Source organism: Harpia harpyja, chromosome 5 (genome assembly GCF_026419915.1).
Source record: "Harpia harpyja isolate bHarHar1 chromosome 5, bHarHar1 primary haplotype, whole genome shotgun sequence".
NCBI lineage: Eukaryota > Metazoa > Chordata > Aves > Accipitriformes > Accipitridae > Harpia > Harpia harpyja.
This window is the reverse complement of record NC_068944.1, coordinates 37,879,956-37,903,422: the sequence shown is the minus strand read 5'-3', so window position 1 is coordinate 37,903,422 and position 23,467 is coordinate 37,879,956. Positions and strand designations below refer to the sequence as shown.

At 37.2% G+C, this 23,467-nt stretch overlaps 1 protein-coding gene across 5 annotated transcripts in view; it reads left to right on the top strand.

The window, feature by feature from the left end:
* NSMAF (neutral sphingomyelinase activation associated factor) overlaps positions 1-19,734 on the top strand; it is a 40,270-nt gene extending 20,536 nt beyond the window's left edge. For 3 of the 5 annotated variants that reach the window (XM_052787097.1, XM_052787098.1, XM_052787099.1), the window contains 19 exons: positions 2,209-2,385; positions 3,312-3,391; positions 4,391-4,481; positions 4,600-4,663; positions 4,780-4,831; positions 5,842-5,962; positions 6,258-6,389; positions 8,234-8,276; positions 8,724-8,887; positions 10,352-10,460; positions 11,871-11,929; positions 12,660-12,727; positions 14,351-14,418; positions 14,630-14,753; positions 15,496-15,579; positions 16,603-16,753; positions 17,143-17,245; positions 18,271-18,380; positions 19,360-19,734. In XM_052787097.1, the coding sequence (XP_052643057.1) occupies positions 2,209-2,385; positions 3,312-3,391; positions 4,391-4,481; positions 4,600-4,663; positions 4,780-4,831; positions 5,842-5,962; positions 6,258-6,389; positions 8,234-8,276; positions 8,724-8,887; positions 10,352-10,460; positions 11,871-11,929; positions 12,660-12,727; positions 14,351-14,418; positions 14,630-14,753; positions 15,496-15,579; positions 16,603-16,753; positions 17,143-17,245; positions 18,271-18,380; positions 19,360-19,454 (1,895 nt within the window). In that variant the 3' untranslated portion in view covers positions 19,455-19,734. Of the gene's footprint in view, positions 1-2,208; positions 2,386-3,311; positions 3,392-4,390; positions 4,482-4,599; positions 4,664-4,779; positions 4,832-5,841; positions 5,963-6,257; positions 6,390-8,233; positions 8,277-8,723; positions 8,888-10,351; positions 10,461-10,522; positions 11,697-11,870; positions 11,930-12,659; positions 12,728-14,350; positions 14,419-14,629; positions 14,754-15,495; positions 15,580-16,602; positions 16,754-17,142; positions 17,246-18,270; positions 18,381-19,359 lie in introns of those variants that run through there. The other 2 variants (XM_052787100.1, XM_052787102.1) reach the window with 2 other exon arrangements.
* The last annotated feature ends 3,733 nt before the right edge of the window (positions 19,735-23,467 follow it).

The following is a 23,467-nucleotide window of genomic DNA, read 5'->3' as shown; positions in this document are numbered from 1 at the left end:
TTTTTGATAGAAGTAAGCAAAGTTCAGAATGAATATGTGAAGTTCCATATATTCTCTTTGTGTTTGAAGAGCTGAGTATGAAAGCTGAGTCAGTATTGTTAAGGTGAAACTAGTTCTTTTGATTTGCGACTTGATACGCACTGTTGTTTAACCCCCCAAAAAACCCCAACCCCCAAACAAACAAATGAAAAAACCCACAAAACACTTTATCTTCAAAGCAAGGGGTAAATAAGATCCACTCAGCTAAACTGTGTTTTGCTGAAAGAATATAGACCAACTTGTGGGTGGATCCCCCTGGCCCCCACTTAAGTCAAAGTAAAAATCCTGTTGAGAAAAATCCTGTAATGGATGGATTTGCAGTGCATACATAAATACCTGAACTTTCCTCAGTCTTAGCAGTGGTTGAAGAAAATTACCATTCTGAAACAGTTAAATTCTCATTTCTATTAAATCTTGGATGCATTAATTCTTAAAGTGATACATATCTTTTGCAGATCATGAACAGAAACTTTCTAAAAGGCTAGCGTGTGTCCTGGAAAAACAAGGAGAAAAAAATAATAGTTTTTCTCTAATGCTGTAACAACTGAGACATTGAAACTCATGTTTACTGCCAATATTGAAAGTGTGTATGTACATTTTGTACTATCTTGTTACTGTATCAGAGCTCTAGTTCTGTTTTAATGAATTTGCCCAAATATCAGTTCACTTTTTCCCCACTTCACAAAGCAAAGTGGAAAGGCCATAAAGGAGTGATCACTTCCCCTGAGAATCATTTTAGTCTTTTAGATTTTCCTTTTGAAAAGGAAATAGATTCTGACATGATTTACTCTGTTATTTCAATAACTGCATGCTGTTACCCTGCTTCAGACTTTGTTTTCTGGATAACTTTCAAAGATGAAGTTTCATGGTGCAAATGAAGATGATGATGATGTTGTTGCTGGAGCTTAAAAATAAAAGAAGGGTGAGCCCTTTCTCTAAAGGTGTTTGTAGCACCTCAGTAGCTGTCTCTGACAGCAGAAGATCCTCTCTTTGAAGTTGCTAACACTTTTTACTTGTAGAATTTAAGGTACTAAGGTGAAGGGAGGGTTGGAATATGTTTTTCCAGCCTATGCTGAGCTAAAACAAAGGCCTGCCGTATCCTAATCTGAATTCCTTTCCTACTAGTCAATAATTGTAGTGATAATATTTGAATAATTTGATGTTCCATCACTATCCCAGCAGACATAGAAATCCTAATTCTTTAGCTTTGTGTTGTAGCCTTCAGCTGCAAATGGTGGTAAAAGGTATTTAAAGACTTAAGTAGGAGGAAGAGCAGCCTGTAACACAGACGCAGTGAAGTAAGGATGCAGAAGTGTGCTGTATGATGCTTTGTATGGCAAGGATGTGGTTTCACACTGATTACTTGATGATTGGATGGTTTCTTGCCATCATGCCATGGTTGCAGTCTTTCAATTCTGCTATTTCAGGCACTTGCCAAGCTGCTGTAAACTGAATCAGTGGAAGGAAGAATTAAAAAACAAAACAAAACAAACAAACCAACCACCAAACATGCAGAACTACCCCCACCCTCCCCATTTCTGTTCATAAACCTGTCACACACACAGGACAGTCTAAGATAACAAAGAAATCTCTTTAATTTCTTTTTAAGAATTAAATCAATTTTCCCAGGTAATTTTGTTGTCCAGCAGTGTACCTTAGTATTATAGCTATTGAGGAGAGAGTAGTGCAGTTTTGAATCTCTTGAGCCCCTGCCTAGTGCTTCCTTAGTTGTCCAGTAGGAAATTTTTTTTTTCTTGAATCTAGCAGAACTGCTTCTAGAAACTTGAAATCTTAAAGGTTGCCTGATTGCCAAGAGAGCTGTTCATGGTCTGCAAATATTTTTCTATATCTCCATAAATGTTCACGTTTTTTCCCATCCATTGTTTCTATGTTTGGTTTCAGCACTCCTGTGTGGATTTTGTTGTTGTTGGTTGGTTTTGTTTTTTTTTTTTGAATGCAGTTTAGGCCTGTTTAAACAGATCTTAAAAAAAAAAAAATGTATGAAGTATGGTAGCTACTGAAATATGAAGTTATCACTTAATTCTGACTTGTTCTTTTAAACAACTATGCCCTTAATTATTTTATGATACCTTGCATAATGTTAATCACAGTATAATTTGGGAGTGGAACTCCAAACCTCAAAACTCTTAATGTTTTCTTTTATTTTAGAAAACCATATTACAGAGCATACAGCTGAAAGTTACATGTTGCAATGGCAGCGAGGACATATATCGAATTACCAGTATCTTCTTCATCTCAACAATCTGGCTGATAGAAGCTGCAACGATCTCTCCCAATATCCTGTATTTCCCTGGATCATAGCAGACTACTCTAGTTCAGTATTAGGTATGTGTATACAAAAAGGCATGTGAGTGCATCATGTCCAACCTGAAATGTCTCGGAGGGGGTTTTACACTGCATAAAGTTCATGTTACATCGAAATGAACCTGGCATTAGTGATCTTGGATGTTTTCTTGTGCACTTACCCCTCCTCTGGAGTTCAGTGGACAAAACACCTCACCTTTTTCTGTTAAATATTTCACTCTTCACATAGAGTATGTACCAAACATCTGCTTGGTCGCTTTGAAAATCAGCAGTACTAAGCATTCAAAGACTTTCTGTGATTCTAATAAATGCAAAGGAACCAGTAAAATGGCTTTTTATGGAACAAGTTGGATGCATTGAAATGTATAGAATCCAGGTGGTGTTTTACAGTTCTTGGTATTGCAAGTTGAAAGGAAGAGGCTAACAAGGCTTGTGCCTAAATAGGCTCCTTGATTAAGGGTCTTAGTGCAGTTTGTGTTGGAAGTTTGTCCTTTTGAGGATTGTGTCCCTCTACAAGGAGTAAAGCAGGGGAATCTCATATTCATCAGCACCCACTCAAACACTTCAATCTGATTTGTTTGGTGGAACTTAACTGTAGCCTGACAGAATAGTTAATGAGTAGGAAGAAGATGATACCAGCTGCTTTTGTGCCTCAGGTAGCAGGACCTGTATTGACTAGGTGATGTTAGTTGCAATTGCTGTCACGTACATGTAACTACTAGCTCTTAAGCGAGAGGTATGAGATTATGTCTACTTGGAAGGAAGACGATGAGTAGCCATTTACAGTAAGACTATTCTTTTGCAGTTAGGTAGCAGAGAAGATTACTGGAGGGGTTCTGTGTTGGGTTTTGTTGCTGCTGGTTTTTTTTTTTCCTTTTGTTTTTAAATATTGATTAGAGTATATTCCTGTCTAGTAGAATGCATAGAGTCTAACTATCTTTTTTCAGATCTGACAAAGCCTGAAACATTCCGTGACCTTAGTAAACCAATTGGTGCGCTGAATAAGGAAAGGCTGGATAGACTATTGGTATGTATACCTTAGCTTTTATGTGCTGCACATTTTGGGACTTGTACATATTGGCAATAAAAGGAGCTTAGTCAAGCAAGCTTTGGGAATTACGTAGGTATCTAAAACTAACTATGAACCTTGTCAGAAGCAAACTTATCTATAAAGATACTACATTTATTTTCAGCTTGATTTCATCAGTACTGATTTTATCAGTACTAATTTGAAACAATTTGACTCTGTTTCTCTTACTACCATTTCATATGTATATGCTTTTAAATGTTTTACCTCCTTTTAAAATAAAATCCCCAAATCCATTTAACTATTGTAACTGCATTTGCATGGCAGGCACTGAGATGCTATAAACATGTATGGAAATATAAAACTTCAAGACCAATGAATTTAAATGCATAATATGAAATACATGTATAAATTAAACAAGACAAAGTAGTAGAAATCTTAATTACTTCCATTTAAGAAAAATGCTGAATTTGACGGAGAGTACTTCAAAGGGAGGAAGTCTGGATCTATGGAGATCAGAGCACCAACTTGAAATTTCCACATGCAGATAATAGTGCACAAACTATTAGATTATGATAGGTTTTAGGGATAATGCATAGGAACTTCAGACAGGAGGGAATCTTCCAGGTTGAATTAAGTCAGTATGTTCTTCCATACTCTCATTAAAGTTCTTGTGAAAGACAAAAAGAAAGTATTTGTTTGCACTTTGAAGTTGAGTCACTCGCTGCAGTTACATGTGAAAGAGAGAAAAAAAGCTGCAAAGCTGTTAATTCTGGATGATAAATTATAATGACTTTTTTGCCTTGTTGATTTACTGACCTGATTAAAGCTGCATGGTTATTAAAACTTAGAGTTTGTTTTATCATTAGAAAAAAAAAATTGAGGGTGGTCCTAACCCATGTCTTTAAAACAATAAGAAAAAAGTGTCTATGTGTTCAACACTGAAGGAAAGCAGGAGTGCTGATTTTAAACAGACCTCTCTTTCTTCATATGTTGCAGACACGTTATCAGGAAATGCCAGAGCCTAAATTCATGTATGGGAGCCATTATTCATCTCCGGGTTATGTTTTGTTTTATCTCGTTAGAGTTGGTAAGACGGCTTTTACATGCTCTCTGAGCAGACTCTTACCTCCAAAGTGGACAAGGTTTGGAGCAAGCTGATGATTTTTTTTCTTTTTTTTTTTTTTTTTTTTTCCCCTTCTCCTTAGCTCCAGAATACATGCTCTGTCTGCAGAATGGAAAATTTGATCATGCTGACAGAATGTTCAACAGGTTTGTTTACATTTTGTCTATAATGAGGTTTGTTTTGTTTTCAAATATGCATCAAGGGAGTGCAAAGCCTTAAAAAATATTTTTTAACAAATGTGTGATTGATATGTGTTATCTAGTCTTGCAGAAACCTGGAAAAACTGTTTGGATGGTGCAACAGATTTCAAAGAGGTAAATGGCTGGAAAATGATTCAAGTCCTTCTTGGTATCTGTGCTAAGCTTTCTGTTCTTAGATGTCTCCTGTTGATTTGAGATTTTTGGGGTGGGGTGTGTTTGGTTGGGGGTTTTTTGCTGTTGCTTTTGTTTTTCAGCTGTGTGAGAATTTTTTTAAGGCTGTTGACTGCATTTTATGAGTTTTTTAATGTTTTTAACTTCTTCATTCTCTGTAATTGCTTGATTGTTTGTCTGTCTGCTTTCTGGCTTTTAGTTTAACAGAAGTGTCATTATGAATGTTACTGCAATGAGTGGGAATTACCGGAGTGGATTAAGGGTGAAAAGATGCAATTTTATGTATCATTTGCTGGAATCTTGTAAGGATTTGGCTGTATTACAACAGTATGTCTGGAGAGGTTAAGCTATAGAAGTTTTATCTTAGTTTTTTGAGCCTTATAGAAATCATAACTTGTAGAAAATGTTGAGAATGATTAACTCATATAGTGGGTGCTCTTAAATAATGTTTCTTTGATAAAGGAGTTTTTATATAGTGATACTTCTAAAAAAAAAAGTCTATAGTTAATGGTTAGCTATGGTGGTCTTTAAATAATTGACATAACCTCTGAAACTTTTGTCATCATTGTAGCTTTATTCTAGATTTTTATCTTGACTCTTACCTGATGTGTTAAAAATGAGAAGGTAGCTATACAATGAGAGTTCTCTTAGATATTATGGATTTCTGTGTCACACATTGCCTGTTAAAAATATTTATGCCACTCTGGATTTAGCTCAGAGAATTACGTTGTAGGTAGTCAAGAAGCCTAGAAGTAGTTGGAAGGATAATGGGAGGAAGTTTCCAGTGCTTCTTCACTGACAAAGAAGAAAGCCTGGAAAAATTACTACCCAGCTTTAGGGCTTGACATATGAACTTTGATAACTTTCAGTTTTTACTGACTGTATTCTACTTAAGTGATCAAAACTAAGCTAATCTCAACCCCTCCCCCCCCTTTTTTTTTCTTTTCTTCCAGTTGATTCCAGAATTTTACGAAAATGATTCTAGTTTTCTAGTAAACAGTTTGAAGTTGGACTTGGGAAAAAGGCAGGGTGGAAAGATGGTTGAAGATGTAGAGCTTCCTCCTTGGGCATCAGGTAATAATAGTCAAACTTCTTGTATTATGAATTCATTCCAGATTATCTAGATTCCTGGGATGGTGGTTCTTCTCTCAAAAATGCCCATTCTGTTTTCTTCTGAGGGAATTTTTGGTTTAAAACATTGACATAATTAATCCTTGCATTTAATTTTTATAGCAAATTTGAGGTTTGGTGTGGGGTATTGGGGTTGAGGGGTTTTTGTTTGGTTGCTTTTTGAAGAGGGAAGAGAACAGAGATGGATATCAATACTGAACGGGATATCTTCTTATTTAATTAACCTTTCTTTTGCCAGGTCCTGATGACTTTCTTCAGAAGAGTCAAGAGGCTTTAGAAAGTCAGTATGTATCAGAACATCTTCATGAATGGATTGACTTAGTATTTGGCTACAAGCAGAAAGGAAGTGCAGCAGTTGCAGCTCACAATGGTACATATACACTTCATAGAAATAGTAAAAAAAAAAAAAAGGGATGCTTTAATTAGGTAGGAGTGGTAAACAACAGCATATCTGTAATGCCTGATTCGTTTTTAGTGTTCATAACTATGCTTTGAATTCTTGATCCTTAAAGGAAATGCAGTTATTTGTTACTGGAAATAGCGTCTCATCTAGTAAAATCTATTGCCTTTGTGGTGATTTGCATCTTTGAAGGTGTACTTAAGATGGTAGGCAAGAAGATTCTACAGCGTAGCTGTTATTTGCTCGCACAGCACAGTGCGGCAATGTAGCATGGAATTAGTGTTTCCCAATTAAAAATGGGAGTCTGTAGGGTCTCCACGCAAACATGTATTTAACTTTCCTACACTGCAATTGCAGTGTGAGAATTTCAGTGCAATTTTTCCCCCTCCTCCTGAGAGAATTGGTAAGGGAAAGAAGGAGCTAATGGGCTATAGCTCTTCAGGAACAAGAATGAACGAAAAAGTATGCAGGTGACTAGGTTTGCGCTTGTGTACATACATACTATTGCAGTAGTATATACACTTTTTACTGTACATGTGGACAGTTTCACTGTTGGCAATCTTAATCTGAGCATGTATGTAGCCATTGTAAATGCTTACTAAAAGGGATGTAATTGCTATGTTGATGTGTTTAATTTTTGTAGACCTAATAGTAATACCAATGATTAACTTATTCAGCAGTCTGATATTTAGCTATGTATGTTACTACCTAATAAGGAAGTGTCTGCTTGGTAAAGAAAGATTAGCAGATCAGATTTTTAGGGTGTTTATTCCAGAAGCCCTGATCCTTTTGAAGGATTACAAGGAACAGACAATGTTGAGATATTTGCACTTAACAAGATAGATAGAGTAAGTTTTAAAAGAAAATCTTCCTACAGCAGTGGGGAGGGAGGGAATAAGGAACTCTTCATTTTGGTAGTCAGTGCTTTCTAGTTCCAGTGTAAGACAGTGTGATTTGTTTTGTGGTGGGTTTTTTTGTTGGGTTTTTTTTCTGTTTTTTGGTGTTGGGGTTTTTTTTAATATGCTTCCCCACATGTCCTTAAATCATGGTTGGCTGTATTTTAGGTTTGCAGGGTTTGGCATCCAATCATACTGTGACCATAAGCGTCAATTACAATGTGCCAGAGGCTTTGAATATCGTAAATTGGCATTTAAATTATGGCACCTATATTTTTACCTTTCAAATGAGAGCACTTTTTATGCACAATGTGCTGCTTCTGCTGCAATGTGGATTTTTAGTAGCATAATGAATTGCAGACACTTGAGTAGATAAGAGAGATGTAAGGGATCTGTGTATGAATGAACTCATGTCAAAAGATAAAGTAAATATTCTGACGCAGAGGCCCCAAAGTAATTCACTGTTGTCGTGGTTTAACCAGGACAACTGTGTAACTGCTATCCTCATAGCAAATGAACAGGTGAATAGGCAGACCTTAATGATCATTCTTTACTACATTTTGTTACCTGTCTAGAAAATAACCAGAGATCCAATTATGCAACTGGGCTTTTTCTTCTTTCTTTACTGGGTGTGGGGGGCGGGGTATTTAATGAAGCTTAAGTAAGTCATCCTTCCTTTATGAAAGGACTGATTTCTTCTGAAACTTTCTCTGAGTCTCTCAGAAATGCGAAACTTTTTTCAGGTAAGAAGCCCAGGATTAAAACACAAGATCTCAAACTCTATAGCCTGCTGAAATAGCTTTGTTGATTAAGTATAACCAAGTTGGGTAAAAAATACAACTTTTTTTTATAGTAGGTATGCAAGACAAAGAAGCCTTGTATATCTACATTGTACAAATAAACTTTTTTTTCCCCCAGTGTTTCACCCACTAACTTATGAAGGAGGAGTGGATTTAAACAGGTAATTAACAAGAATCTGAATGTTTTTGTTAAGCAGTCAGCCAAATTTCTCAGTATCCCTCCAGGTTCTCTGCTGGCTGTAAAAGTGCTGTGTGTATGAATGGTGTAGCTCTTTCATTTTGTACTCCCAAATACGCAGAGAACCAGCATCAGGTTCTCAGTTCTAGCACACATTGAAAGATTGTTACTCGAACATTTCTTCAGTCTGGCTGTTGTGAAATTGCTTTATTTTTTTTTTAATGGATGAGCGTATTGTCATCGTACATAAACAAAATTATGAAGCTGTCATATGACTGCCCATCACATTTGTGGTAAAACAGTTCTGTAAGAATTTGTGATGGCCTATAGTGCTGTAGTAACTGCACATGCAGGCCCATGCTTTCAGGGGAGGGGAGGTAGAAAAAGTACTTGCCTACTTGGCTTAATTAAATATCTTGTTTTTGTAAAGTATTATGGACCCCAATGAAAAAGTAGCTCTGCTGACACAAATCTTGGAGTTTGGACAGACACCAAAACAGTTGTTTACAATTCGTCATCCGCGGAGGATAATACCGAAATTAAAAAGCTTGTCTCGAACATCTAGTCACAGTGTTTCCATAGCTGAGTCTCCAGGTAAATGTTTAACAGATAAACTGATGTAACAGATTTGTAATTTTGAGAAGTTCTGTATCTTTCTCCCACAGGATCTCATTATACAACTCTCTTGGCCACTTTCCCTGTAAGCCAACTCAAAATAAATCCATTAATTAACTGTTAAAGAAAAACTGCCAAGACCAGTTTCAAATTTGAAAATACAGGTGTTGTCCTGCATTTTGCCGTCTGTTCCAATGGTCTCCTCTGGGACCGTTCAACCTCTACTTTTGAAGCTGTGGGAGGTCTATCATCCCTGGCCTTTCATGACTTCAAAAATCAAGCTGATATGACAGCAGCTTCAATGGCCATATCTGCAGGCATTCTAAATGATGTAAAGATTTGTTCAGTTTTTGAACAGAGATGTCTTTGGGGTGATTGATTGGCTTGGTCTAAATAAACCCTAAGAACTTAAATTAAGCATCCAAATTTTTTTCCTTTTCCATGACCTGAATGAAAATCTGTAAAGAAATTGCTTTGTTTTCCATACATACTGTAGGAACAATGTTGATTGAATAACTTTTTCAAAAAAAGGATGTGTAATGCCATCACAGGCTTCTGTTCAATACGGAACTTATAGCATTTCTCTGAAACTAAGATGCTGTGGTCCTCATCGTATAAATAGTGGTCTAACTATAAACTGGACTGAATCTTCAGCCCAGTTATCACATGGAAAATTTTTTCTCAGTTGGTTGTCTTTAATTAACTTACCATTTGATGGCTTTCATTTTTAAGCAGAGAAGTGATGAGTGTTACTTAGCATGGCAACCTGCAGCATCCAAATGCAAGAGTGGCTTTATGTGTGGTTGGTAGTAAAATTCATATGTGTTAAATGCATATGGTGGTATGCTGCTTAAGTCATAAATTCACAGATTAACAGTTCCTGTTGGGTTTGGCCTTTTTATAGTAGTTGACATCTAATTGTCTCAGTTTTGTTGCGTTTTTTATCCCTTAGATTTTGCAACAGTGCAGTGAAATGAAGTTGTGACATTCCTAACAGAATGCAATAGAATAATAAAAGCACATGCTGTATTGTAGCAGTAGATGGCTTTCCTAGTACTTTCCATTTGGAAAGCTCTTGACATCTCGGTGGAACACCAAAACATCTCTGCAGAAAAGTTTTTTGGTTTGGGGTTTTTGTTTGTTTGCTTGGGGTTTTTTTCTTCTATTTTGGAAGTGTATTCTGTAAAGTCTCCAGTTTAAAAGCCCTGGTTTGGGTAGAAAAATCACATTTTGACTGTGTAAGCCTATGCATTCAGGAAGACATTTGGAAAAAATTCAGTAATCTTGTCACTCTCTACGTTAGCCAAAAGTTCTTATTCCTGGAGCTCTGCGTGATTTCTGTACTTTCATATTTGTGCTTGAAACTTCAGCTACCTAGTTATTTGAAATCTGTCTTTTTATTTTCTATTTGTGATGAAACTTTATTGTGGTATTTTATTGCAGTTTCTCCAAATGAAGAATCATTTGAAGATTTGACAGAAGAAAGTATAACACTTGCTTGGAACAATATTGCCAAACTAAAATTAGATGAGCAATATAAAATTCACAAAGAGTAGGTACTATTCTTTTCTTTTCACAGCCAAAATTGTTCCATTTATTTGGGGGGTGGGGGTATCTGTGTGTCAGTCCGAATGATGGGTTAGGGTTTCAGGTAAATACTTTTCTTTGTGAGACAGCTCATTGATTTGATTACACAAGATGAGTTCGAGAATATGATGGGTTATCAATCCAGAAACGGTATTTGTCAGCTTGATTTTTTTGTTTTGTTTTGTTCCTTATACAGATGTAGAGCTAAGTTTATTATCATTTTAGTACCTGAAGCAGATATTGATTACCCTTCTCTAAAACTGAGAGCAGCAGCCAGATAAAGACTTGAATTTATTTATTTATTTATTTAAATATAAATATTTATATAAATATAAATAATATAGTTAGGAGGACCTAACTTCATTCCATTTGATTTCAAAGGTTAAACCACTTAAGTTCAACTACTGTACAGCTTGAGCTGCTGCTGTATGAGCAGTTTACCAAGTTTCCAGCTATAGGTTTTCAGTTAATCCAGGTACCAAACTACTGTTCTGATGGATTCCTAGGGAGTGATGAGTCAGTAGGGGGACTTCACGTGAACTTTGAAAATACCTAACAGTGAACAACAGCAGCTATATTTTAAAGAACAGATTTTCCTTTGGCCCCATCCCTTGCCCTAGTGGCTGGACTAGTAAGAGGATTTCTTACGACCTGGAGTGCAACTGCTTTCTTTGTGACTGTAGCCCAATCTAGAAAAGAAACATTCTCTTGTCCAGAAAACAAGGTAATATTTGTAGTGAGAAAGGGCCTCTGTTACCAGGTTGTTAGGGTTAGGGAAATCCTGATCCTGAAAACAGACTTGAATTTCAGCTTCTGATTTTTTTTTTTTTTTTTTTTTTTTCCTGAAGACAGGTGAGAAAAAATAGAAGCAGGTCTGTGTAACAGAATTTTGGCTGTGCAGAATGCTCTGTGCTTCCTAACAACTAGCTCCCTGACATAAGCTATGTGTCTAAATTTCTAGACTATAGTGACTTTGCCAGTGTCTAATTTGAGGAGAAAAGACATGCAAATTCTGATTCCTGACACTTGAGGTATTCAGTATCTGCTTGTAGGCAGGTTCCCGAGTCTCTTTGTAGCTAATCCCGAAGACTGAATGTGAAACTATTTATCCTCTCACATGCGCATGTCCTTTCTGATGAGGATGAAGTTCTTGCAGACCAATATGGGGAACCTGTACTGGTTTTTCACATATTATATCAAGGTATATTTTTTTGTTTCTAGGCATATAACACACCACTGTAGTGCTTTTAATCTCCTTGAATGTATTAGCTTTTAGAGAGATCAAATAACAAATTTCAACTATAGTCAATTTACAGTATGGTGGTTAAGTTTCAAAACCTATGAAATCACCTATAAGCTTACTTGTATTAAACAGGGCAATTACTGGAATAGCAGTCACTTGCAATGGGTCTTCTGTTTTCACTACATCCCAGGGTAAGTATTATTGCAGAGGTATTTACTAGAACCTGCAGTGTAAATGCAGGCTGTAAGACCAAATAATGTTTTGTGAACAAAATAGCATGAAACTCTGAAATATAGTTAAGATTGAATGCCATGAATATCTTCACAGAAAGCAAAATGAAGACAACATTAAATGGGCTATTTCTGGAATCACTGAGTTCTGGGTTTTTTACAGTCATGAAAGGAGTGGCCCTAATCTTCTGCCAAATGCAAGATTCTTGTTTTCACTTCATGCTCAATTCCTTCTTACTGTTTGAGGGAATTTCAGTATTCATATGTGAAGGCTACTTCTGTTTGGCTTTTGGATTGTCACCTTTGCAAGTCACCTATTATAGAAATTAAGTTAAATATCTATTTTCTGTAATTAAATAGCTTAAGCAGATGAATTTGTTAAGTTTTAAATAACTTTGACTCAGGATTTCAATATCATCTATGTCTAGGCTTGGGAAGGTGGTAATTTCTCCTTTTAGATACCAGAATTCTCTTAGAGTTTGATGGGCATGGGGGAGTCCATCCATAACTGGTGCAAAGCAGGCTAGTTCCAGGCTCAATTCACAAGCTTTATAAAGAGTTTCTCAAAGACCATGAGAAACCTATACCTGCTTTTCACAGTACGATATTTGAATATTCAAGCAGGAGCAAAATTACTAGCTTTATAATAGAAAACAGTCCTTTTATCTTCTATTTTGTCCATTATACCCAGATTCAACTTTGAAGATGTTTTCCAAAGAATCAAAAACAATCCAGAGAAGTGTGTCCTTTTCAAACATGGTAAGTTGCTGTCAAAATAAAAACGAGATCATTGGGAACCTTCTGAAAGCTACTCACAGAAATGGCTCTTAGCATACATTAATGCCTCTTTTCTTCCCCTGCCTACTCAATTGTATTGTGTGTGAATTATTTAGTGGAGTGAATTGAAACTCTGTCAGGCCTCCAGGGAGACAGAGCGCATTCTGCAAACATAGGAAGGGAGCATTAAATGGTTGCACTTTACTTCTGTGTTAGCTTTGCTCTGAGTTGCCCTGCTATCCAGGGAAGGGCTTGCAGTAGACAAAGACAGTCTGGCATGAGCAGAGGACTCTTCCTGAACAACCTTGAATTGCCATTGGGACCAGAATCACAAAGCTTAAATTCCACCCATGTGCTCACATCCAACATTGCCTTACTGCTCCCAAGTGTTTGAAGGCTGTGAGTCAGCCGGCAGAGGAAAACCAAGCACAGGGAGTGGAATCTATGCTGGGTGAATTTGAGCCATCCTTCCTCAAGGAGCAGTGGTCTTGGCAACCTCTGAACAACATTTTTCCCCTGCTTCTAAAACAGAGCTTGGAAAGAGATTCTGTATTTGATTTTCTGTGCTTGAGCACTGGCCAGACCTGGGTCATAGAGATACACTCCCAACTGTCATGTTCAGAGTCCTTTACTGAGGCAAGACACTAGGATATATCAGCCTTCTCTGCATCTTCATCTCTAGGGGGAACAAAAAAGGCAAATAGGTTGCCAAGACAGAAGCCATCGCATTCTCTAACAGGTGCCCAAGTAAGTTGCAGGATCAAGACCCTATGGCCTGCCATGGCACACACTACCAGGTGAATCTAGATACAGCAATTCCTAATGCTTTAGCCAAGGAAAACTTAGGAGTGTTGCTTCTTGGCACTGTAAAAAGGGAGCTCTTTGCTGAATCCAAGATCAAAAAATCAGTTTTTCATGAGGCCTTGTATACTTTTTTTTAATTCTTTTCCTTTCTGTAGTTTTAGCCCTGATCTGTTGCAGCAATGCTAGAAGCAGTAGTCTTTTTGCAGTCGAGCAGCTGTTTTTTTAGAACAGATCTAAAACATAACCAGTAACGACACTAGTAGAAGCACTGGGCTGATTTTTTTTTTCCTTGCTGCTTCCAGTGATGGTAATGTAACTGAGCAGCTGTCTGTAATGCATGTTTCTTGTTGAGAATAGTAGAAATCAGATAGTTACATTTGTTGTTTGAAAGAGTTAAGCTGATAAGTAGCTGTCATGGAGAACAAACATCAAAGGAAACCCTGCATTTTTAGTTTCTGTTAGCTGTTTGCATCTAGAATTGACAGTAGCTTATGAGATGAAGAGCTGACCCAGTTTCTCCTGAGTGAGGAATCACATACCATGTCCTTGAAGTACCAGCATTTTGAAAAAGGAGATCCATCAGTTCTGCATGTGTTTCTGAACTTCAGTGCTACCTTTGTATTTACCAGGGCTTAAGTATTCCTGTTGTTCAGTGTCCAACCTATAAGATTTTTCTTGATTAGTGTTCATGTAACACCTGTATGTTGAGTGTATAGAAGCTTAAAATGTTAATGTACTTCTGTTTGATTTGGTGTAAGAAATTGAACACTATTTTTTTTTTTTTTTTTCTTTTTCTTACAGGCTTTGTCATCTTGTCTAATCTTACCAGGAGATACCACTGTCATAAGTTCTTCATGGGACAATCATATGTGTGTATTTACTTCCTATTGACTTTATTGAATTGCATCAAGTGCCTTGGTTTTAGATAATGATGCAGAAATCCATTGTTAAATCACGATACTTTTTTTTTTTTTAGTAGATTTCTGTTAGAAACTGTAGAAGCAAAGTTACTTTCATCTATTTGAAAAAAATGTTTAAGTTTTCTGATTATGTAATGCTTTTATAACCTTTTCCTGTTAGATATTTTTATTCAGTTGCATTTGGAAGACAGCAAGACATCTTAATGGGACATGATGATGCAGTCAGTAAGATCTGTTGGCATGATGGGCGTTTATATTCTGCATCTTGGGATTCTACTGTGAAGGTTTGTATATGGGTTTGTTATACTTGAATAACTATTTATAGCTAGCACTTTGTAATATTCAGCCAGCCAAATGCTTTGGAGTTGGATGTACCTGTTGTACTAGAATAACAACTTAGCTAGTATCACAGTAAATTTATTTCTAGAATATCTTTTTCATTTAGCTTTATCTCAACTGTTTCAAAGCTAAGGTGTTACTTTAAAGAGATTTCATTCATTCTAACTTACTCTAAACATGGGGGTTTTGGAGGCAGACTGTACTTGTTGGAGGAACTGGAATGTTTTGTGACCTTGACTGGTGATTGTGTTTGCTGAGTGGAACAGGCTTCTAAAATGTTCAATAGTTTTGTAGTTTACATTCTTCAACATGGACCAGGAACTTGCTAATCTAAAGAGCATGCCTACAGTTAGGTGGAAAGGTAATTTGGAATTTAGAGACAGGAAAGAGTTTTCCAAAGCCTCTGTATATGGCTTTTTGGTAAGTATACATTCAGTGCAGTGATATACCTATACTTAGGTAGGCTTCTGGAAGCTATATGGAATCAGCATAGTCGTGTTTAATATATGGGTCTGCTCAGGGTAAACAAGTTCAGGTGCCATTTGTTGTTGCTGTGTTCTGCCACGTAGGCAAGGCCCACAGTTAACATGAGCAGCCCTCCTTGCAATGTGAGAATTCAGTACTGAAGAAACTCATCTGGGGTCATACTAGTGCTTCCTTGCGCAAACTTAAATATCTGTGTTTTAGGTGTGGCACTGTGTTCCCGGAGAGACCTTGAGCAATAAAAAACACCACTTTGAACTGCTTGCAGAGTTAGAACACGATGTTAGTGTAAGTATGTGGACAGAGATCTAGTATCTCGGAACGTGAAAATTAATTGCTCATTAAAATCAAAGGCAAGATCTAGTGGTAAAGCACAGGGATTGTGTTAGAAGGCTGAGGAGGTGGGGTGTGTTGTTTTGGGAAGTGTGCGTGTAGGGTTTTTTTCTTTCGTTTTGGGGGTTTTTGTCTGATGTGTCCTCTGCCCTGCTTTCCTGGTTGAAATGTCCACTCCTGGGGACTGAAGCAACAGTATAAATGGAGGTTTCTTAATTTGTCTTGCTCAGCTTGTATGCACAAAGCGCCAGGGGAGACAGGGAGGACTGGGGGGTTTTTTTGTTTGCTTCTTTGTGTTTGAAAACAGATTAATGTTCTTCAAGTATTTTCATTGTTACAGCTTCTTATTAATATATCTTTGCCAAAGGCGAGCAAATGAGAGTTGTTTACCATGCTATAAAATATATTAGTGAATGTCACTGTAAATATATAAACACGTTGTGTGCAGTGAATCATAAATGTGTAACTGCACACTTTTATTTATAGCCTCTAATGTCATTCGAGTAGGATATTTAGAATTACTGTGTTTTAAACCTTCTTAATAGTTTTTTAAGAGGTCACAACATGGGCAAATACTGAAACAGTTCTGATAACATTTAAGAACTGTACCCAAGAGAATTGGAAACAACTGATAGCTAGGAAGTTTTTTAAAAATAAAGAAGAATTTTACCCTTAAGGGTAAAGTCTTGCATTTAGATGGAGAGTATGGGTACTAGAAGTAGTCTGAAATGTCAGTTTGCATTTCTGATTCTGCAAAGAAAAAGCATTTTAAAATATCCTCAAAGGGACCTATCTTTTTATAGGCAGGAATTTTAATAATTGTACTTAATTAAGGATGTTGCAGAATTAAATGTAAAAACTTTTTGTAAATAAAATACCATCTTATGGATAATGGGCTTGCTTTGTGTATGTTTATAACCTGTCTCAAGATGGCTCACATGAAAGAATAGGAAAATCATGGGATGTTTAACTTCCTAGGTAAATACAATCGACCTTAATGCTGCAAATACTATACTAGCATCTGGAACCAAAGAGGGCACCATTAGTCTTTGGGATGTTCCTACAGCAACAGTGTTGCACCAGTTGCCATGTCATTCTGGGACTGTGTTTGATGCTGCTTTTAGTCCTGGTACGTTGGATTTCAGTTTTTAATATGAACCATTAGGAGTTTCAAAGGGAATCTTATTCCTGATATCATGTAATATACCCTTGTTATTGCAATTGCTACTTTAAGGGGGATGGTGAGATGTTTTGGATTGACACGCATCTCCATTATAAAGAATTCATTAATTGTACACGAGGCCATACTAGACTATAGACCAGTGGTCTAGACTCTAAACCAATTTTGATTATCATTGCTTGCTTAGAGACTTAATTTACAGTAAATTATCTATAAATAAGTAGGTCAGGCAACGTCACATCCAACATGCTGTATCGCAGACTGCTTTGGTAACTAGAATGGATTGTCTAAACTTGCTTTGTTGTTTTTTCTTGCGTTTGCTTTTTTCTTTTGTACAGACAGCAGACATCTACTCAGTGCAGGAGAGGACTGTTGCTTTAAAGTAATAGATGTACAAACTGGAATGCTTATATCTTCTGTAACCACTGATGAGCCACAGAGGTAATTCTGAGAACATATAGATTATGAAGCTGCATGGCCAGCTTAGTTACTGTGGAGGTGCTTGATGGCTGGTGATAGCACAATGGAAAAGGCAGTAACACTGGCAACTTTGTTTTATTGAATTACTTTTTGAAGTGCAAAGGCTGACATTCTAGCATGTTGCGTACATTACGATCAAGCTTTCCAAACTGGGACAAAATCAAACAAGTATCTAAGTAAATAACTCATGTTTTTTTTCAACAACAACTTTAACATCCATAAAAGATGATGGGAGGTGTAGCTAACCAGCTCTTCGACCAGCTAAGCTATTGAAATTTCTAACAAGGAGATAGTTCTCTTATTTGAATCATCTCTGTCAATAATCTTGGTTGTTGTTTTGGGTTTTGGTTTGGTTTGGGGGGTGGGTGTTTGCAATGCTTCCTTTTTGTTTCGATAATCTAAGAAAAGATTGGCTATTATAATTCAAGAGTGATCACTTTTTTTCATAAGCCAAAATGCACACAGTTCTTTATGGTTTATCAGGTAAACAGATGGAATGCTTACTCGGTTACTGAAATAAAAATATAGCAGCCATACATGGAGTACACTTGTTGGTTTCTTTTGTGTGTGTATACATAAATATATATGTATATGCAATGTGTACATATATATATTTTTCTTCAGTTATTTCCCTGAAAGTCCTCTTTGCACTTCAAGTGATTGTTTCAGGAACATGAAGTGGTGGTTCATGAGAGCACTTGGGTACCATACACATGTACAGCTGACTGGGTCCTTTTCTGTTATGGGAACACATTTCATCCTTCTGTCAGGGGAAGGTCTGGCTGGGTCTAGGGCAGTCAGAGAAGCAAGTTTGGGTCATGACCCTTTAAAATAATTTGGGAATAACCTTTCCAGAAAGACTGTTAAAGGGCAGAATTTCCTTCAGTTTTGTACCTCCGTTTTCAATTCTTTTTGCCTTAGTTTGGAAATGTTTGGCTTTCATTATACAAAAGCTTGAAGTGAACTGATTTCAGACTGACTTGCAGGTGCTTCAAATGGGATGGAAATACCATCTTATCAGGAAGCCAATCTGGTGAATTACTGATTTGGGACCTTCTTGGAGGAAAAATTATTGAAAGAATCAAAGGACATACAGGTATGCCTGAACTATTCGTATTCTCAAATTGAATGGAAGATTCCTATTTTCCAGCTCTGCTAGTATTGAAAAGTTTGAGAGTCATCTGCTCAGTCAGTGGGCTGTTCATGATGTTAGCATTATCTGGAACACCAGAACCAAAAGTAGGTCCACATGAGCCTCCTAGGAAATTCAGTAAGAATGGAGGAATATTGCTGTTTACAAGACTGACCAAATTACTTGTGATGTTGTGTGAATTAGAACAATCCCAAAAGTCAACATTTTTCTATCTAATAGCCCTAATGAAGTGTAGTATAGACTGCACTGTGTATTTTGTCAAAGTCCGTCCAGACTGCGAGTCTAACAAATTAAGTAAAGTTCACTAGAGAAATTGTTTTGGATGGGGGCTTTAGGCTTCTTCAGTGTATTTGTATAGTCTTCAGTACATTAGCAAATTAGGATGTGTGAAGGAGAAAAACTGTCTCAGTTTTGTTCAGTTTGTTTTTTAAGGCTGCCTTCATGAACAGTTACTTTAAACTTCCCTACTATAAGCTTGTACTTTGGAACTTGACCTGTATAGAGATCATTCTGTAGCTAGGGGAATCTTTAGAAGTGGGCTTCTAGGCATATGCTAGATGCGAATACACTTTTAATATGAGAAGTCCAAATGGCAGAGTGCAAAATCTCACTTTCTAGAGAAAATTCCTCCCTTTATTCCCATGAATCCTTTTGCCAGTATGCCATCTGCATCCTACACTGCAACTGACATTGTCTCCCTAGTACCCAAAGTCAGCTGGGACAATGTAGCATGAGATCATTACTGTGAATAAGAGGAGCCACCTAGAAGCCTACTAAAATTCTTCTTAGCATATGTTGTGTCAATGTAATCCAAACTAATGATCAGATGATCCTGAAATATCTTAAAAAGATCTGTTCCATCATCTTGAGCACCACTTTTATTCGCATTCGGATTTACTTGTTTGGGTTTTTTTTTCCCCAGGTGCTGTAATGTCCATGTGGATCAATGAACAGTGCAACAGTGTTATTACAGGAGGGGAAGACAAACAAATCATGTTCTGGAAACTGCAATACTGAGTGCCTTTCCCTCCAGACATTTAAATGAACTCTTATTTTAAACCAAACCTTTTAAAGGAACATAACTGTGTGCAATGATGGCTGCTGAAGTTCAACCAGATAGGAAGCTTTGTTCAACTGCAACTTTCTATGTTATGGTGACTTCACTGAGAGCTCTTATCCTCCATAGTGTATGCATTTGTTTTTCATGGACTATCATACTGAAAATGCTTGTCTAAAATGATATCCAAGATGAAATTAAAGACCTATTTTTCTGTAATTAAAGAGCTCTTAACTTGCAGTCATTGTTTGATTTACATAGAATGCATCACAGCTTGCTGTTTGGTTTTAAAGAAGCATTTGCTTTCTTAACTTAAGAAGTCTTCAAGGATGCTTGCAGCTTGCCGTGTCTCATGACAATGTATGTATGTACCTCCTGTGTAGTCAACTTTTCTTCCTAGTGAAGACACATACAATGATAAATAGTGTTCAAAGTAGTAAGGCAGCTGTTGTTCTGAGCAGTAGGCAGTCTGGTCTACTATCTAGTCTCCAAATATGGCTATTTGCAAAGGCATAGAGAAGAATAAGAACATACTCTATATTGCTTTTTCCTATTGAAAAACAGCACTAATGTATTAGCCTGAAAGGAAGCCAAGCATAAAATTGATCCCCCAACAGAGAACAGTTACACATACGTGTAATGTGTGGATATAAATCTTCTAATAATGTGCCTGAAGTTAGTCTTACGCTCTACTACTACTGCCTTTCATCACTTCTGTTACTATCCTTCTCTTAATAATCTTCAGCATCTTCATGTTTTGTTTGGTGTTCTCAACCTCTTTCAATTCAAATCATCTTTGAGATGATAGAATTTAAATACAGCATTTAAACAGAGCTACAGCTCCTGGGTTAATCCAATCCCTTGTTGTCTTAACCTAGTGACAAAGCAGCGTTGCACTAGGCTTACTTTCTCTGTAGGACTTAAGGATATGATTTCCTGCAAGGAGGTGTTCTGAAGTTAAAGACTTGAAATAGTCTTTAAATGGCTTGTTACAGCAACAACCAGCTGTAGCTGTGATGTTGCCACAGTGAGACCCAAGATCAGTATTTATTTCTCTGATGGTGTTCTCTACTGCTGGTATTAAGATGCCCTGTCAATGTGTCCAGGACAAGCTTTCTTTTATGTTCAGTCAGTTCTTTGTCCATAGATACTGTGCCTTTGGTTTGACACTTAACACCTGTTTCACAGCACAGCTGTTCCTTTAGCATTGTAAAATAATTGGTTTATGGTTAGGGGCTGGTTTTTTCATTCCCCCAGTTTTTTATTATGCTAGAGTTTGAACTTATTTTTCAATAAGGTATGGCATGGTGTTAAAGCAAACTGGTATTTCAGCTGCATTACTCATTTGGCTTAGCAAATAACTGAATTTTTATGTAATCAATGAGTGTGTGTGGTAAAGGCGCATGTGGCAAAAGATTAAGCCCTATCATGCATGCCTGCTGTTACTAGTCTTAATCTTGCAGCACAATGTTTGGTGTCTGCCCTGTTTCTTCACCTTTCATTATATTTATTTCCCAAATATAGAAAATCACATTCTACACTTGCCTAGAAATGTCTTAGGTGATTTCTGGATTGTGTTAAAAACTTTTTCTGTGTTGTTCAAGTACGCCTATCACTGGTTGTTTACCTTCAACCCTATGGTATTTTGTCCCTGGCCCACAAAGCTTAGGTTTTCTGTATTACAGTACCAGCCTGAGTTTAAAAGTTGCACTGTAACTTGTTTTACCTCTTAGCACATACTATTTTTGTATTCTGTTCCTGCTAATGTGCAATTCTGCAACTCAAGTTATACTCCAATGTGCTTGAAAATCACAAAGGAGCTACATAAGCAATAGTAAACTACACACCTTCACACCTGTTTTCTTGATGCTGTCTTAGCCAAATTTTGGGCACAGCTGTGCTCCTTTGTCACTAGGCAGCCTCCTGCTGATCTAAACCAGAGGACAATGACCCTGAAGTCTGTGACACCCTGAATTTTGACTTGAACTACCTCAGAGAGAAAATACCCTTAACTTTCTTTTGGTTAAATATGGATGCATACAATGCATAGCTCTTAAGTGCATCTGAGGTTTGCTTTCTGCTATAAAGCATGCTCATAAAACAGAGCCCTCAGCCAGCTGGTTCAGTGCCTAAAGCAGCCTTAGCTTTTTAAGGGGGGTAGGAAATCAAGTTAATCCTGTTACTAAGTAACATCATCAGTATGGTTTTTTTGTTTTAAATCAGATGTGTGCAAGGAACTACATATAGACCAATATTTTCTTGCAGCTTCACTCAAAGTTTATCTGTGTACATACATTTAACCATAGCCTACTCTTCAATGCAAGCTAGTTTCTGCATGAAAAGAGGAGGTTTTTTGATTAGTTCTTTCACTTCTGGTTGCTACATGCTACAGCTGGAAGGAAAACACTAAGTACTTGTACATCTCTATTATTTCTAATAGATCTCCCCTGTAGTTACAGCTGTTTAATATCAAAAAAATAAGTGTATTCTTCCTCTCTGGGTATGTTCCTCCAACCTGTTTTTCTCAGCTTACTTTTTTTTTTTTAAAGTTTTAGCCAGACTTGTAGTCAGAAGGTTTAGATGGCCAAAACCCATTGGTCAAGCTGTAATATGGTAATAGATTTACTTAAATAAGGAGTTTTAAAGCTTGAATAGGTATAGAACTGGTCCCTGCTGAATCATCTGCTCCTAAGTAACAACCAGTTAGATGCAGAGATCAGCATTTCAATAACACTTTGTTTTGGGCTCCAGGAATTTCATAGCTAAGCAGACTAGCTTGCCAAGGAACTCAGAGATGACTGCTCCAGGCCACAGGTCCTGTGCCCATAAGGCTCTAAATCATACCAACTCTACATGAAGTCACCAATTACTGCCAGTAAGTGCTTGCCACAGTGGTTTCAGGGACATATCATTTAGTAACCAAATAATCCAATTAAAATGGCTCAGGATGAATTTGATCACCACTACAGCCTGAAGTAGTGTAATGGTTTTTTTCTCAGTTACTGTATTTGAGAAACAAGAAGCTACAAGGCAGACTCTTCTTGACAGGCACAGCTGAGCTTATGCTGCTAAACTTAACAGTACTCCCAGGAAGAAAAGCAGGGCTGCAGCTCAGATCCACAACTAAAGTTCCCAACCCTACCCCCATTGCTACTTTTCCTACAAATTGGAAAAGCTGCAACTAGCTACACATGCCAATAAGGGACTGGCACATGAGACTATTGCAGAGTGCTAAGCTAAGAACTGTGTTTGCTTTTCTTTTTGCTGTCAGCTCTTATAATCATCTTTTGAAGTATTATTTCACTTAAATGGACAAACAAGTAAATAATTAAGATACCACCATCCCCAGACCAATTCTGGATCCAAGTTAGTTCTGAAATAGCTGAACTGATTCTCCACACCCATCTTAGAAAAAATAATACCTATACTAAACTGAAGTTAACTTGCTTTGACTTTGGGCTACCACCCAGTACGAGGACAACTGAAGTTCAGTAATCCTAGATTTCACAGCAGAAATCTGGAACAGAGCTTTAAAAAAAAAAACAAAAAACAAAAACCTGTGATGCAAAGGCAATCACTCACCACATCCCACCAGCACACTGATGCCCAGCCAGTCTCCAAGCAACAACTACTTTGGAAAGACACCCCCCAAATTATTGCTGAGCATGATGTCAAATGGTGTGGAATTTTTCTTTGGTCAAGTTGGGTCAGCAGACCCAGCTGTGTTCCCTCTTGGCCACCCCCAGCCTACTCACTGGGGACAGGGGACAGAGTGAGAAGCAGAAAAGGCCTTGACACTGTGCAAGCACCACTCAGCAATAGCAAAAACATTGGTGTGTTATCAACACTGTTTAGTCACAAGTCTCAAACACAGCACCATACCAGCTGCTATAAAGAAAGTTAACTCCATCCCAACCAGACCCAGTGCACCCTGCAAACAGTTTTAAAATGAAATTGCAACTATACAATTAAT